The sequence below is a fragment of the Seriola lalandi genome, unplaced genomic scaffold (genome assembly GCF_002814215.2).
Source record: "Seriola lalandi dorsalis isolate HSWRI2012SDOR001 ecotype SW California unplaced genomic scaffold, Sedor1 jcf7180002054568, whole genome shotgun sequence".
Classification (NCBI taxonomy): domain Eukaryota; kingdom Metazoa; phylum Chordata; class Actinopteri; order Carangiformes; family Carangidae; genus Seriola; species Seriola lalandi.
In genome coordinates, this window is record NW_019525121.1 from 1,484,937 (window position 1) to 1,500,510 (window position 15,574).

At 40.2% G+C, this 15,574-nt stretch overlaps 1 protein-coding gene across 2 annotated transcripts in view; it reads right to left on the reverse strand.

Moving 5' to 3' along the window:
* Positions 1 to 15,574, reverse strand: part of erbb4b (erb-b2 receptor tyrosine kinase 4b) — a 316,365-nt gene that overhangs the window by 42,916 nt on the left and 257,875 nt on the right. The window contains exon 20 of one of the 2 annotated variants that reach the window (XM_087176745.1): positions 9,644 to 9,826. In XM_087176745.1, the coding sequence (XP_087032871.1) occupies positions 9,644 to 9,826 (183 nt within the window). Of the gene's footprint in view, positions 1 to 9,643; positions 9,830 to 15,574 lie in introns of both variants that reach the window. The other variant, XM_087176744.1, reaches the window with a different exon arrangement.

A 15,574-nucleotide genomic window follows, 5' to 3' on the forward strand; every position in this document is an offset into this window, starting at 1 on the left:
TAAAGCACAACATTTAGATAGCATTACCAAAGTCATCCAAAAAAAAAAAAAAAATCAAATCAAGAGAAATCACAATTCAAAAGAAAAATTATATGTTTTTACAAAACTCAAGAGTGGTAGCTGAGATTGAGCAACCTGTACCAACTAGATTAGTATCAACTTTAAAAAAAAATATATTGAATAGCTACAGGTCAGGATATGACGTGAAATTTGTGGTTGCACTACAAGGGTGTTGTATTGCTGCACTGACCCCAGATGTCTGTCTGAATTTCTATATCAATGAACTGAAAAGTTTAAAAATTGACCAAATGTTTCTAAGGCTTGTTAAAGCTGCCTACTGCAGAAAAAGAAGGTAAAAGAAGCCCATAGAAAGGTTCCACAGTAGGTGAAATAGTCTTGATGCCACATTTAATGTAGCCTTGTTCTTAACCTTACCATTACAATGACACTAAGAATAATAAATTACAATTACAACAGTACATAGCAGTTAATTGTTTGTACAAATCTTTCCCCAGTGCCTCGGCAGTCTCATGGCTGAAGCTCATACCTTTTCAAATGTAATTTCAATTGAGTTGTTGAGGAAGCCCACTACTACAGCCTCTAGGCTACATAATGATACAAAAAGACTGACATAAAAAGGCTTAACACACACATAGAGTGAGTGAGTGAGTGAGTGAGTGAGTGAGTGAGAGAGAGAGAGAGAGAGAGAGAGAGAGACAGATCTCTGTTTGTAGAGATGTGAGTGTTGGTGTATCTATTTCCTGAGGGAAATAAATATAAAATCAGAGGGTGAACCTGTTCTGTAGTCAGTACTGAGAGGAGGAAATATGGGGCAAAGGCTTGAATTAAAGCTGTGGATAAAGATACGTCTCTCCAGTGTTTGTTTTTAAGAAAAGGTGAAGAAGTAATGAGAACATTTATAGTTTGACACTGACACAGAGTGAGAGGAAAAGTGAAATAAATAAAAGAAAAACTGATTACATACTTTTTACGTCAAACGGTGTTTCTGTGGGTGTGTGTGTTTGTTTGTTGTTTGAGGGATATGTACGGTGTGTGCATGTGCATAAATGCATCCAATCAAATTATGAAAAGTTCACTTTGTTAATGTTTGTGTTTGCCAGATTGGATACCTACAGGCCTTCATTTACCTGTGTGAGTGTGTGAGTGTGTGTGTGTGTATGTGTGTGTGTCTGGCAGTCACTCATTAGTGTAGACCTGTCTCCCTGAGCTGCCAGTCTCATCCATTGTGTGGGCTGCCTGCAGTCATCCATTTCCCCCACCGCCCTACCTGGCCACATCCATCTCCACTCAGCCAGACGCTGTTAAAACTGCGTCACTGCTGTACGTGTGTGTGTGTGTGTGTGTGTGTGTGTGTGTGTGAGAGTGAGTGAGCTAGGAGAACGAAAGAGAGAGAGAATGTATTCCTCTTGGCTTGTTCGTGTGTGTGTGCTTTTGACTGACAACATGGCAGCCATGAGTCAGTGCAGGCCTGATAGTCTTTGTATATCCGTCTGTCCTTTGCGGTGACTGTTTATCTCTCTGCTGCCTTGAGGTTTGTGCTTTTGCATTTGAGGCAATTCCAGGTGACCACATTATTCAGGTTAAAAAACATCTACGACTATTACTATTAAGGACACCTGTCCATACATGTTCATTTTCCACTGCTTATCTGCTCTGTGTCGTGGTGGCAGCAGACTGAGCAAGGTAGCCCAGATGTCCTTCTCCCTTTTCTCTAGCCAAGTCCTCCAGCTCTTCCAGGGAAATCCCAGGGGCATTCCCTATAATCCCTCAAACATGTTCTTGGCTGTTCCAAAAATGCCACCAAAGGGAGATGTCATCCTCCTCTGCATAGAGCAATGGCTTTCTCCCAACCAGAGGTGAGCAACCCAACATTTTCTGGCAGGTGCCATACCAACGAATCACAATAATAATACAATTTACAACAAGGTAGGCCATCCATGCGCCATGAAGAGCTAAATGTATGCAGGTTTTTATTTAAACCAATCACTTCAGCTGGTGAGTTTACTGATGACTTTTCCACTTGAAGTACTGCTAATTAATAGGTGGACTCTTTGGTTGGGAGATAAACTCTTTGTGGTATATGTCTGGCCAACTCTAGTTTTAAGGCTTGTGATGATTTCAATTTCTTCTTCTTTTCTTTTTTTTTAAGGCATCAGGCATATTTTTTATGGGTATTACTGTCTTAGTCATCAGGCAAATAATTAAGCATTGACTGTGCATAATGAAGTACTGAAATGCGCTTGATGTGTGTCAACTAGAGCCTGAGAATTGCTGTTGATTAAGTACATCCTGTATTTCAGAAGTCAACCCTTTCTCAAAATGATACTTGAAATGATACTAAGCTGGCTGAAGTTTCATCTCACAAACCGCTCTTACCTTCTATCAAGTACAGGTGTAACAGATATAATGGTATTATGTCAGATGACAGAGTGGATGAGATTACATCTTCATTAGAAATATTGGTCCCATACTAACAAGCCAATATATGACGGCAGCTTGATCCAATTTACTGCATCAAGCACCATTTCTTTTTTATTATGGATTTCCCTACAACTTCAACAACATAGTATTGATGAGACAGTACAGTCTGCTTTAACACCACTTAAATGAAAAACAAATACAGAAAAAACCATGAATTCTACAGAACCAGGCCCGCACTTTGATGAGAACAGCGACTGATGAAAACATGCATAAAGCTGCTCTCTCAAATCAAACAGCCCTTTCAGGCTGATATTTACCCAGGGGAAGGGAGGTATTCTGGCCGCTAAGATTGAATCATACACTTATTTATGCAGTCATGAAAGACCACCACAAAAAAGCTTCGGAAATAATTAGTTTGGAAGTGAAAAAGAGGGAGACAGCTAGAGCGAGAGACAGAGCGAGGGGAAGGGGGATAGGCGGACACTTGTTGACATTTCTAAGGGCTGGTAGTATCAAAGGCTTGACGCTTGTGATCTGCTCCTCGCTCTGTGTGTTAACATGCAGTCTTGGAGCAGACATACTATCTGCCAGTGCTGCTCAGAATCAAACGCAATTTGAGCATTTGCTACAAGAGACAGAAAAGAGACGAGAGAGGAAGGACAGTTTGTTTGCTGGTCACATCAACATGTGCCCTGTCTCTCAAAACAGAACGTGAGATTAAAGGGTCCTGTTGAAATGGGATCAATGGAACAACGTGATGTTTCATTTACTTTCCTGCTTATTTTATGCAGTAAACAAAATAATGCATTCAAAAAAACTGGTTGTTTTATTTCAAAATAAATATAATAACAAATAATAGCATTTCTTGTTCTTGCAGAAAGGGAAATGTGTCTAAATCATTACAATTTCTTGTTTAAAAAATAATAATAATAAAACATTGCAGTAATTTACATTTATTAAGGTAATCACATTCAAGGGCAGACCTTACTTGCCCTGAGGTAGCTGGTGGCCTTGAAAAATTCTGCCCCTGCAGAATGTTATTTTGCTAATTTGCTACATGCTGAATATTTTACTCTTGCCATGACCAGTCAGAAAAATCAAACAATGGCACAGTAAAAAACTTTGTCAACCTATTTTTTTTTCAGCATTAGGAAGTACAACTGCCAGTGGGTGGCTTATCACAGAGAACCTTACACAGTGAGGCAATGCTTTGTTTTTTACTGACATGAGAATAGTGACACAGAAAAAAAACATGAGCATCTATGGGAGCCTATAGTATATTCTTCTTACATGAATGTTCAGAGAGACAGAGAGGAACAAAAATAAGAGGGAGGGTAGATAGAGCAGAATGGGAATAGGAGTGAACAGAGAACCCTGGGGATGTATGAAATGAGCTGGAGAGGCATGTTTGCCTAGTCCGGTTTACACAGAGAAATGACCCTATCATACACAATGAGAGGCTCTCTAACCACACATGCGCGCAGGAAAGATTTGCCGTTGTATTCAACAAATATTTTTTACTGTAAAGCTTGTTTCAATGAGGTATTCCTACCATGTCAGTGGAGTTGTTTAAACTGTGGTGGTGTATTAATGTGGTTATTACGAATCATTCTGAAACAAGTCATGCAGGAAGAGGGACACCAAGTTCACACTAAATATTTAACAGGAAAATAAAACATGATAGCAACCATCACTGTTGAGTACAACCTGTATGACTGCAGCTGATATCAGTTTCCTTCTTGTCTCTGTTGGTGTCTCTTCTGCTAGTTCAAAAGAATTCACATAGAAGAAGAAATTGTCCCAGTTTATGACAGGGATCCTGTCACTGCAGTTTTAATACTAGAATGCAGAATATAACTGGAATATCACCAGTGTTTACACATGAAGCAAGTTAAAGTTCAGCTGAAACTGATTATGACTTTTATTAATCAAGTTGCATTTGAAGAAATGACTAGAAATGACTATATTCTGACTATCCTCTGACTCTTAAAGAGGGTGGTCAAAATACACAAAAGATACTAGACAGTCTCCCACTGTTTGTTAACAGTTTGCTGTAGGAGTCTGAATAAAATATGTGGTTGTGCTGATCCTCTACTCAGTATCCAATGAAAGTCAAAAGGATTTTTAAAGTTTTAAAGTAAAGATTTTTGACCTGATGATGTTGCTGGAAGAAAACTCAGCAGATCACAGAGGCTATGCTAATTCATCCTGTGGGGTACATGAATGCAACAAAAGTTCATAGCAATCCATTCAACATTTGTCGAGACATTTCACTCAAAACCTCCTGCTATTTTTAACATCACAATGGCACTAGAGAAAAAGTCAGGAGATCAACATCATCTTGAATGGTTTTTTTTGCCAATCCATCCAGTAGATGTTGAGATATTTAATTATAAAAGTAAAAACTTTGACCTGCTGGTGGTACTCAATAAAAAGTCAAGGTATAACAAAAGTCATTAGGATTCAGTGTTGGACTGACTGATTTTGCCATCCCATCACCATTGGAATTTGATGCGAGCCACTGATAAAAGAAAAAAATGTCTTTTAATTTGTGCACTTATATAGTTACAGGGATACAAGGAAAGGTAACATCTCATGTGATAACATCATGCTAACATACAATACCATGTGATTGAGAACATGGGTGTGAGAACACACCCTGCCAGACACAGGCACTACCCCCACTCCCAGCTGCCCCACTACCGACTAGCCCCTTGAGAAGAATGAGCCCACCAGCCCAGAACAGGCCCAGGACCCCCAGCTGAACCACACCATCACTGACCTGAAGGTCAAATTCACAAAACTGCTGATGAGCCAGCAGCCAATTCACAACACCATGGTACAGTAAGACTCCTCTACCATCAGGACAGAGGTAAGAAAGCTGCAACAAGACAGTGAGAGCCACATGGCCTGGCTGACAGCTCTGACAGAAGAGGTAAATGAGCTGAAAGAAGAGATGAACTACAGGAGAGAACTGACTACTCTGTCAGAGAAGCTTCAGGAGAGAGACAGAGAGAGAGAGAGAGAGACAGAGAGAGAGAGAGAGAGAGAGAGAGAGAGAGAGAGAGAGAGAGAGATACAAAGGCCCTGAAAGACCAGCTGGACTCACATCCAGGCCAGCCTCCCTCTAATCCCACCTCCAATTCTACCTTTAGCCCACAGACACTGGATCCTGATCTCCTCCCAACCCACAAATCAACACCACCAGACCACAGATCAACACCACTCCTTGTCCCTCCAGACCAACAGAGAGAGAAGCCAGACATCAACATGCTCATTGACTCCAATGGCAAAGTCATAAAGGAAAATAAACTTCTGCCCACTCACAAAGTGGGTAAAATCTGGTGCCCAAACATCCAATGGATCTGTTGTCAGAGGAGCAGCTGGGATTCCCAAGCTACAGCATTACCCATGCTGGCTCCAATGACCTGGAACCAGCAGGGGACAGTGGTCAGAGTCACTCAGAAGAGTGATGGAGAAAGCCTCCACCACCTTCTCCAACGGCAGTGGTCATGTCAACCCTGCTACCAAGGAAAGACTTGCACCCTGACACCATCCACAGGATCAACAGCAGTGTATCCAGAGACTGTGCCCTGAGCTCCAACATCCACCTGGCCCACCACCCCACCGTGGATGTCGGCTTTATCTGTGATCATGTCCATCTGTTTAAAAACACAGTCCCCATGTTTGCCTGGAAACTGAAAGACATTTTCAACAGAGACCAATCCACACCCCGCAGAAGGAGCAGCTCAGCCGACAAGCCCCTGAGACCAACAAGACACCCCTCTGGACCATCACCCTGACAAATCCCATGGAGACCCCACTAAGACCCCACCAGGGCAAATATGATCGCCCTCAAGCTAGACCAAAGCCACTCCTGCCCAAGCAACAGGAGCTCAACCTTAGCCCACTGAGTTATGCAGTGAGGAGAGCAACAGGCCCAACCCCCACCGCCACAGCTGGCCATAGAGACTAACCGACACAGGCAGACGTGGTAACCAAGAGGAGAGAGTCTGTGTCAACTCTGTCCAAAGAGACAGGTAGAGACAGATCAATGTTTCTTGCTACAATGTAGCACATACAAAGACTTCAGGACAAAATTCTTTACAAAAATTAAATGTAATTTAAATTTTGATTCACTCTCTAACCAGACTAAAATGTAACATCTACTTGGGGTAAATAGTAGTAAATATGTCAGTGTATGTCACAACCTGAGAGACTAGCAGCACAGCAACACATGACAGCTAAAGGTAGTCTCCTCACTGCTCACACTCAATCTATTCAGCAAAATAAAATAAATAATTTAAAGAACAAGAAAATGGCCAGTAAGCACGTGTTTGTTTAGGATCAATAAAGAAACTATTAACAACAATATGTTGATTCAAAAAAAAGTATGAGATATGTAGTAAATGAAAAGGCAGTGTGTGGGTATGAAACATCTTGGTAAACCTTTAAGATGGTTTATTTATTGATCTTTTGTGTATTTCTTGTTATCAGATTAGACTTTGTCAGATATTAAGTTGTACCAAGTTGTCTATGATTGAAAACTAGTAAGAGATGACAATGTGTGCAAGGGGATTTCTCTTCTCCTAAACTACTTGACAAATTAGTGAAATATGGTAAAATTTCATCCAATAAACAAAAAGAAATATATCATGTCACCTTGTGAAAAGCCTCGAGGAAGTTGTCCAGATCAAATGAACAGCACTTTATTTGACATCTTAACAGGGTATTACAGCCGTATCATATATTGATATACCATTTTGTGTATTGTAGTAGCAGTTCCAAGTCAATACATATGACATTGTTACAACACTGTACTGTATATATGTGAAGAAGAAGAGCGTGAACGAGGAGCAGATATGAAAAGCAAGCGGACATAATGAGGAGAAAGTGATATAGTAGGTTATAGTAAGGGGGATATGTGAAGATAAAACAGGATAAAAAAACATTCTTTGCCATCAGAGCCTTGCATGTGTAGTAGCTCTGATGAATCTGCTCATTAGTATGACTCTCATGGCGGATCACTCCATTAATAATATACGGGTGTGATGGCGGCCATGACAGAGAGGGAGGGCCACAGAGATGTTGCCTCACTGAGTGAAGCCCTGTCACTTGCAAGAGCCTTGACAGCCCAGTAAGACCCTGCACGAGTGGTGGCATCCATGATAAATGGTAATGAATTCATTTGCAGGAAAGATATTTCAAAACTCAAGTCCGGAGCAAGTTATTATGAGCACTACATGTGGGAATGTTGATCGTGTTAAGTGTCCCAATTCACCCTGTTGGCATTGTTCAGGTAAGTGCATTGTGTAGGACACTTTGTGTTTGCGTTTGCATGAACCCATGGGCACTTGATTGCCTGTGGTTCCTGATGGCTATTTGTGTCCCCACTGGCTGTAGCCAATTACTGAAAACCCTAAACAATGCACACTTGAGACACACAGTAACAGTGGTAAATAATACATCATCATATCTAACCTTTATAAATTATACATGTCCCCATGTTGACAACTGTTCACAGTGGGCATATACAGTATTTATTCATGTGTATATAGCTGTTCTCCATCCTTTCTCCACAAAGTAATTGGTGTGATTAATACCATAACAAGTCAATATTTGTGTTACACAGCATGGGAAGTTTGTCAGCATGGCAAGAATTAATGCAGGCTTTGATTGCCTTTGGTATAAAAAAAGGCATTTTATATGGTTGGATCATAACCGTGTCCCAAAGTTTAATTGATGGTTTAATATTTTTCCATGGAAGTTGACTGGAGTACTGCCTGCCTCTGATTTAGCCAAAAATGGCAACAAAAATATTTATCAAAGATATTAAATCTGGGACTGCAGTGAATGCTAAGTCATTTTCATTCTGCTTCTCTAGGCTTTTTAACCCATTCCTTCCTCACTGTGTCTGACAGTTTTATCAGCTCAAAACAAATGTAGCATGTTTGGAGACTTAATTATACCACATGATATATACTGGGGTATACGTATATTGTCAGGCCCTGTAGTTAATAAATTTCATTAATTCATTAATTCATGGAAAAATATTTATGAAGATTATAAAAGATGTTGTTAGGGTTGTTAGAGAGTCAGAGATGTTGCTCTAACTCTGGTGATTATATCCACACCCTACAGATACATTGACAGAGGAGAAAAAAAAACATTAGTAGGTGTATCCCTCACCTATTAATATTGATAACTAGATTAAAACTAATTGTAATGCACTCCTTAATCCATGAACCTGAAACACTTAGTTCGCTGGTCTCAACACTTCCCCCACCAAAGTCAAGCAAGACTTTGAATTATTTACTTCAGTTCTCCAGAGAGGTTGCCAAAGGGCGCCAATGACTGCTGTTGAATCCACCATACACACCACCACACACTCACAGACACTTTACCAAACCTCCGGTCCCTGTCCCTGCCTATCAGCCTTTTACTAAAGACTAACATAAACATCTTTTCTTCACTCCAGAAGAAATGTAGTAATCCAATTGGCCTCTATTTGCTTAGACATATTATACAAGGGGGCAGGGGTGGTTCAGCAGTTGTGTGTGTATGTGTGTTTAATCCAAACCCAACACAAGTATTCATACAGTAAGATTTCAAAAGGGGAGAGGATGCAAGGTACACTGCGAAAACACAACACAAATGTGTATGTGAGAGAAATTTAAAGTGCTGTCATATGCATATAACAGCAAAGCAGCAGAAGAGAAACAATGTTCTCATTACTAACCAAGGAAAGAGTGACACAGATGGGAGAAAAAAATGATGATGTGATATAGGAGCAATTGCAGTTCATGGATCAAGAAAAAGGTCATTCAACAAAACAAAAACATGACAAATTAAAGTTTAAATCTTCTGAACTTTGCCAAATACCAGCAAAGTATTACAATATAATCACAACATAGCAGTAGATGCATCCCTAACTCTCTTTTGTAGATTCAGATAATTGGTGCAACAATCAAAGCAGCAAAAAAGCAGCAAGATGATCCACTGATAAACAAGCTCCTCGGGTATCTAAATGATCCATCAACATGAAAAGCAACCATTCACTAATCTGCCAACCGAGACCCAACAAACCAACGGACTAATCAGCAAACAAAATGACCAGTCAGTTACCTAATAAATAAACCAACCGAATCAAACAAGTATGCAGCCTGTGAAAAGCTAATGAAGCAGCATTTTCAATCCTTACCTTGGCAATCTGGACACACCAATTGAGCAACAGCTGGGATCCAATGTTGTCCTTGTGCTCATGGACATAGTCGAGCAGGCACCCATGAGGCATCAGTTGTGTGACCAGCTGGATGGTGGGACTCAGGCAGACACCCAGCAGGCGGACCAGGTGGGGGTGCTCCATGCTAGCCATGATCAGGGCCTCCTGAATGAGACAGATATACACTGAGGCATGTGGGGGTGGGGCAGACTCAACAATGTTCTTTACTTTAGGCATCAGTTTTAGCAAAACATAAAATACATCATTGCAATGCTACTTTTATGAACTTGAATGTTCGTTTAGAATTGAAATTGGAATGGTCTTTGAAAGCTAAGAAGCACTGTGGTGAGACTTTTTTTCCTTTTACTTGCAGAGAATATCCCACTGATTATTTGGATTGAACTTTACATGGACCCTTAATATCCTATTAATGCGTATCTCGATTAACAGAGAACATAATCTCCCCAAAGATGCAACAAAAAAGGGGAAAAGGCTGCCAAAAAAAGAAAAGTAAAGGTCACATTTAAATTGTACTGTAAGCCATTTGGGGAGAACTTTATAGAGTTGGTCAAAATGGTTTATTCAGATCCAGCAACTTCCATTCTCACTAATGCAGATAAATCGCAACCTTCTGAGCTGCAATGTGGCATGAGGCAGGGCGCTCTCCTTTCTCCTTTCCTTTTTTGATATTGCTTTAGAACATCTTTCAATAGTAATTAGAAATCATAAAGGTAATGCTCTAAATCTTGTGAACGTATAAGCTGACTAATTATTGATTTGTTTATTCCACCCAGTAGTTTCAGTTCCCAACCTCCTGAACTACAGCGTATTCAGAAAGTGTTTCAGACCCTTTCGCATTTTTTCACATAAGTATTCTAACCCTTTGCAATGACACTATGAGGTGGAAGGAACTGCCTGTGGAGCTCACAGACAGGATTGTGTCGAGGCAAAGATCTGGGAAGGCTACAAAAAATTTGTGCTGCATTGAAGGTACCTAAGAGCACAGTGGCCTCAATTATTCTTAAGGGAGAAGGGCCTTGGTAAGAGATGTGACCAAGAACCTGAAGGTCTCTTTGGCTGAGCTCCACAGATCCTGTGCGGAGATGGGAGAAACTACATGACTATTTGGACGTTTGGACAGCCAAATGTCTCAGCATACACTCCTATTACATTCAATCACTTGCTCAAACCAACACTGATGGATAGATTGTTCCTGGACTGGAGGGGGAAGGGATTGTGCTGTGTTGGAGATCTCTGGATAGATAATAGATAAATTTGCCTCATTCCTTCAGCTCCAAAGTAAATATCACCTTCCTCAATCTCATTTCTATCGCCATTTCCAAGTTACTTCATACATGAACCAAACACAAGAGCTACATTACTCAATTTTTAGGCTCCCACTTTGTCACTGCTTTTACGATACTAGTCATCTCAGGGAGGACTGGGCCAAAGCATTTCGGCATTCCAGTGTCAGATGAACTGTGGGAGGAAGGCCTGGCCAGTATGCAGAGCTGTTCTGTCAATTCTAGATATGGACTAACACAGACTGCATTACTCTAAAACTAAACTTAGTAATATTTGAATCAGTTTCTCCCATGTGTGATTGATGTGGTACGGCCAAGGGATCACTATCACACTTATTCTGGCACTGTCTGGAACCAGGTCATTTCTGGTGTGTCATATTTAATTGGTTCTCCAAATAATATGGAACTAACATTCAGTCAGACTGTATGGTTGGCATGGTTACAGCTAAAAACTTAGTATTACTAAACTGGAAGTCTCCATTGTCCCCATGTTTTAGGAGGTGGCTCAACAAGATGCTTTCTGTTGCCAAGATGGAACAGATTCATTATAGCAAATGGAATTCACAAAACTATTTCCAGAAGGTGTGGAAGCCTGACATTGCTCGATGAGACCTACATCTTTTTTTCTTTTGTACCCTTGGCTCTCCTGGTGGAAGGGGCAGTCTCTTATTTTGCCCATTTTTTATTTATCTCTGTCAATCAGCAGTTTTGGACAGTTCTTGGGAGTTCTGGAGTTGACTCCCTTGTGTTTCTGTTCTTTTTATGTAATGGTACTTTATGTTTATTGTATGTGTTTGTTCATCTGTAAAAAAAAAAATCAGACATAAAATGATAGAAAAGTACTGTAAGCCATGTGTCTAAGTGGTTTGATCATGGTCAGAATAGCATAATAATCTGTCTGTTCAAATGATAATATTTAAAGTCATTAAATCAAAACCACTTTTACTTGCGGTAACATGGCTAAAACCAATGTTCTCTGCATAAAAAATACACACCACACACTGGCTTCTTTATTGATAATGTTGTCAGTTACCTTGTCGCTATCTAGTCACTATCTGTTCCTATTTTCATATTTAGAACAAGAAAAGTTAACTATGTACAAATGAGTACCATATTCCTACCTTGTTATATATGGTACCCAAACAGGTAGCTTTTGAGTTAGTGTAAAAGGACAAATAACAGAGCAAAGGTTCAAAGACTCAGCACACTGGTAGAAAGTCCATCATGTTTACAAGTGTTGACTGAACTATCAAAGATCATAGGACCCGTTATTCTGTTTAAGGCTGAAGTTTCTCTTGAAGCAAGCAGCAAGGTTCCTCTAAGTCAGAAACAGTAGATTTTTATTCAAAACCTCAACATCAAAGCGACTCACTGCTTCACAAGGCTGTCAGCATTCTTTGTAGCAAACTAAAAGTGTAGTAAATACATCAAGGTGAGATAATTGTAAATCATGTGTCTGTGTCCTTTAATACAACATACAGTAAGAGTTGTAACATACTAAGTTTGGTCTAAAATTTTGCTATTACAGAAAATGCTACTAAGTAGAACATGTATAGGAAGAAGCTGCTCCAGTACATTATGTATGAAGCTTTGAACCCACTTGTCGTTTCAACACCTCAAAACAAGAGCAATTATTATATATTAGATTAAATTTCAATACTGCGTATGATGGTAGCATCATGGACTAATCACTTAAATACTACAGAAATGCTACCAAAGACAGAAATAGACCTTCATCTATTCTGTGCAAGTATGCAACTACCCCCCCCACCCCCCACCCCCCACACACAGCATTATTACTGCCAGGGCTATGGGTTAATGTGACGATTCATCATAAGATGGATAGCCGTGTAGCAAAAATACACAACACAGGTGGTGGTGGTGTGTGTATATATGTTGGGGGGGAGACAGAAATACAGTGTGTAGTGCTCCACTGAACACTGACAGAGAGACATAACCGCAACACAGTCTAAACTTTGCATAATCGGATCCCTGCTCATCTGGTGATGTCAGTAGATTCTGTGAGGACGATGATAATTCAGGCCAAAGTCTGTCAGAGAACTGTTTGATTGCGTGGGCATGATCCGTTTCAAGTCAAACTGGGAAGTGTTCATCTGCCACTGAGATGTGGTATCCTGAGATGTCTTACCTCCCAACTACTGTACATAACACTCATCTTTTCAGGTAAGATTAAATCCAACTCGGTTCCATTTAAGTTGCTTTGTATGAATCTTTATCGGTATCCTACCTGAAAAAGACATGCAGTCTGGGATTATGTGAGGAGATTATACTGTGCAGTGAGGCCACTAAGTAGGGGAGATATGTCTCTGCTGGTGGTGTGCTGGTATATGGGAGTATGGATATGTACTGTAGGAAAGAGAGAACAAGACTGTATGTTGTGTGTGTGTGGATACGTGTTTGTGTGTGTAATAAGAATCTATTCACATGTGGATACTTGGCTGAAAAGGTCTGCTGTGGCTCCACAAAAAACACTAGTTTTCAACACTTTCTCAGTTCCAGTTCCCTATAACAGCCTGTGGGCTGATTTCTATGTAAAGGACTCGGGAAGGATTTTCCAGGAAAATCCAAAGCCTCTCTTCTGCTCCCCCACAGCGCGAACAATGTACAACACTAGCTAACATTAGTTTAGAAATGGAGACTGCTAACATCAACAAACAACTGGCTCCCAGCACATAACAGACTCCAACACAAACTCCACAGAAGCGTCACGTCATGATATAAAGTCAAATAAAAATCATAATATCAAACTATAGTCTCGCATAGCCACATCTCCACACTTCGTTTTAACGCTATGTCAGCGCTGGAGAGTCAAATAAAGTCTCTAGTCTCAAACATAGTTTATAATCCAAATATAACAGCCATGTAACTTTAGTTACCTCATCTGTCAACATGATGTCAGTGTTCTGTCAAAGTCTGTTTCGCCTTACATTAACCTGAAACTAACCTTATACCCTCCATAACCACAGAGGAGTCACAACAGGCAACACAATTCCAACAGGAGGGAAACACTACCCTCATCAATCTGTTCTGTTCACTGTGATGTGCCCAGGATGTTCGCTGTGCACCAGCGCAAGCAACAGGATTCTGACTGCAGTTCACTTAATGGCCACCGATGTCAATAACAAGGGTTTTCTGAGTTTTACATAAAGAACCTTTAAAGCAATCAAGTGGAATGAAGTATTGAGAAGTCCTCAGAATTATATTAAAACCAGAAATTGGTAAATCGCAGTACTGCAAAATGTGCAATTTGTTTATACAGCTTTTTATGTGAAGCACTGTGTAACTTGTGCGTCAAATAAAGTTTGTGTTAAATAAAGTTCATTATTATAATTTAGAAATGTGTTGAACCCATGTTTTGTATTGTTAAAATGTTTCTTTTTTGTGAATTCCCATCTTTTTGATATTCATAGAGAATAATAACTGATGAAAACATTAATGAGAAGAACAAAAGATTATCTTCATCATACACAAGGGGAACAGCATCACCGAGTGCAATTTTCAAGGCCAAACCACAAGGGTTTATCCTGCTTCAGTGAAAACAAGCCTTGAGCAGGAGTTAAGCTTTCAAAAGGAATAATATACCGTAGTCGCTCCTGTCTGCCCGAAGCCACCATTATGATTACATACACACACAAACATGCAGTCATGTGCATGCATGACAATCCTGCAGGGTACTGACACCCTGTCTTCTCACTAGGCACTGGCAGAAGGGAAGCAGTGTTCAGACTGTGTTGCTGTGCTAAACATTTTTACCCAATTCATTGAAGGATTCATAAAGGGAGAATTTGTCACCCGCTGGGTGCTCTACAGGTGAAGAGTGGGAAAAACCCACGCACACACAAATAATTTTACTGGGAAAAAACAAAATGACACACGCACGCACGCACGCACACACACACACACGCACACACACACACACACACACACACAGAAACACAAAGACAATCAATCCTCAGTGACATTCTTCAAACAGTCAGTGAGTGTGGCCTGCAGCTAGAAGGTAACCAGTCAGAATTCCCAGTCCAGCTGGGAAAATATAGCGGGTTAAAGTAAACGAAAAGCCCTCTCATTTCTCCCTGTAACTACCAATGATCTTTCCTGGTGCAAAAGCTCAGCTCCCATCTGCTCAGCAGTCAATACAAGAAGACTGTGGAACTGGATGAATTTGATTGAAGGTATAACTGGAAAATAGGATGAACCTCAAATAATTTTATTGGGAGAAATTTGTTTTAGTTTATCTAGCTGATGCTTGTTAAGCCAATCACAGTCTCTGTCTCTCCTGTTGTTTCTTTTTAGATTAATTGAGTCACAAGTTAGATACATACATTTTATTTAAGAGGTCAGTTACATTATAACATCAGCAACATAATCTGACACTATCACTGCCACAGTCACATGCAGATACTACTTATGCCTAAGTCAACTATCAGTCAAAGATCAGTCAATTTTCCTCTTTTTCTCACAACCACGGTATCTCTATCCCTCCTTTGTCTCTCTGTATGTTGTCCTTTCATTGCTGATATCTGGTTCTCTCATTGTCAAACATGCCCCCAAAGCCCACACAACATAAAATTAAACGCACGCA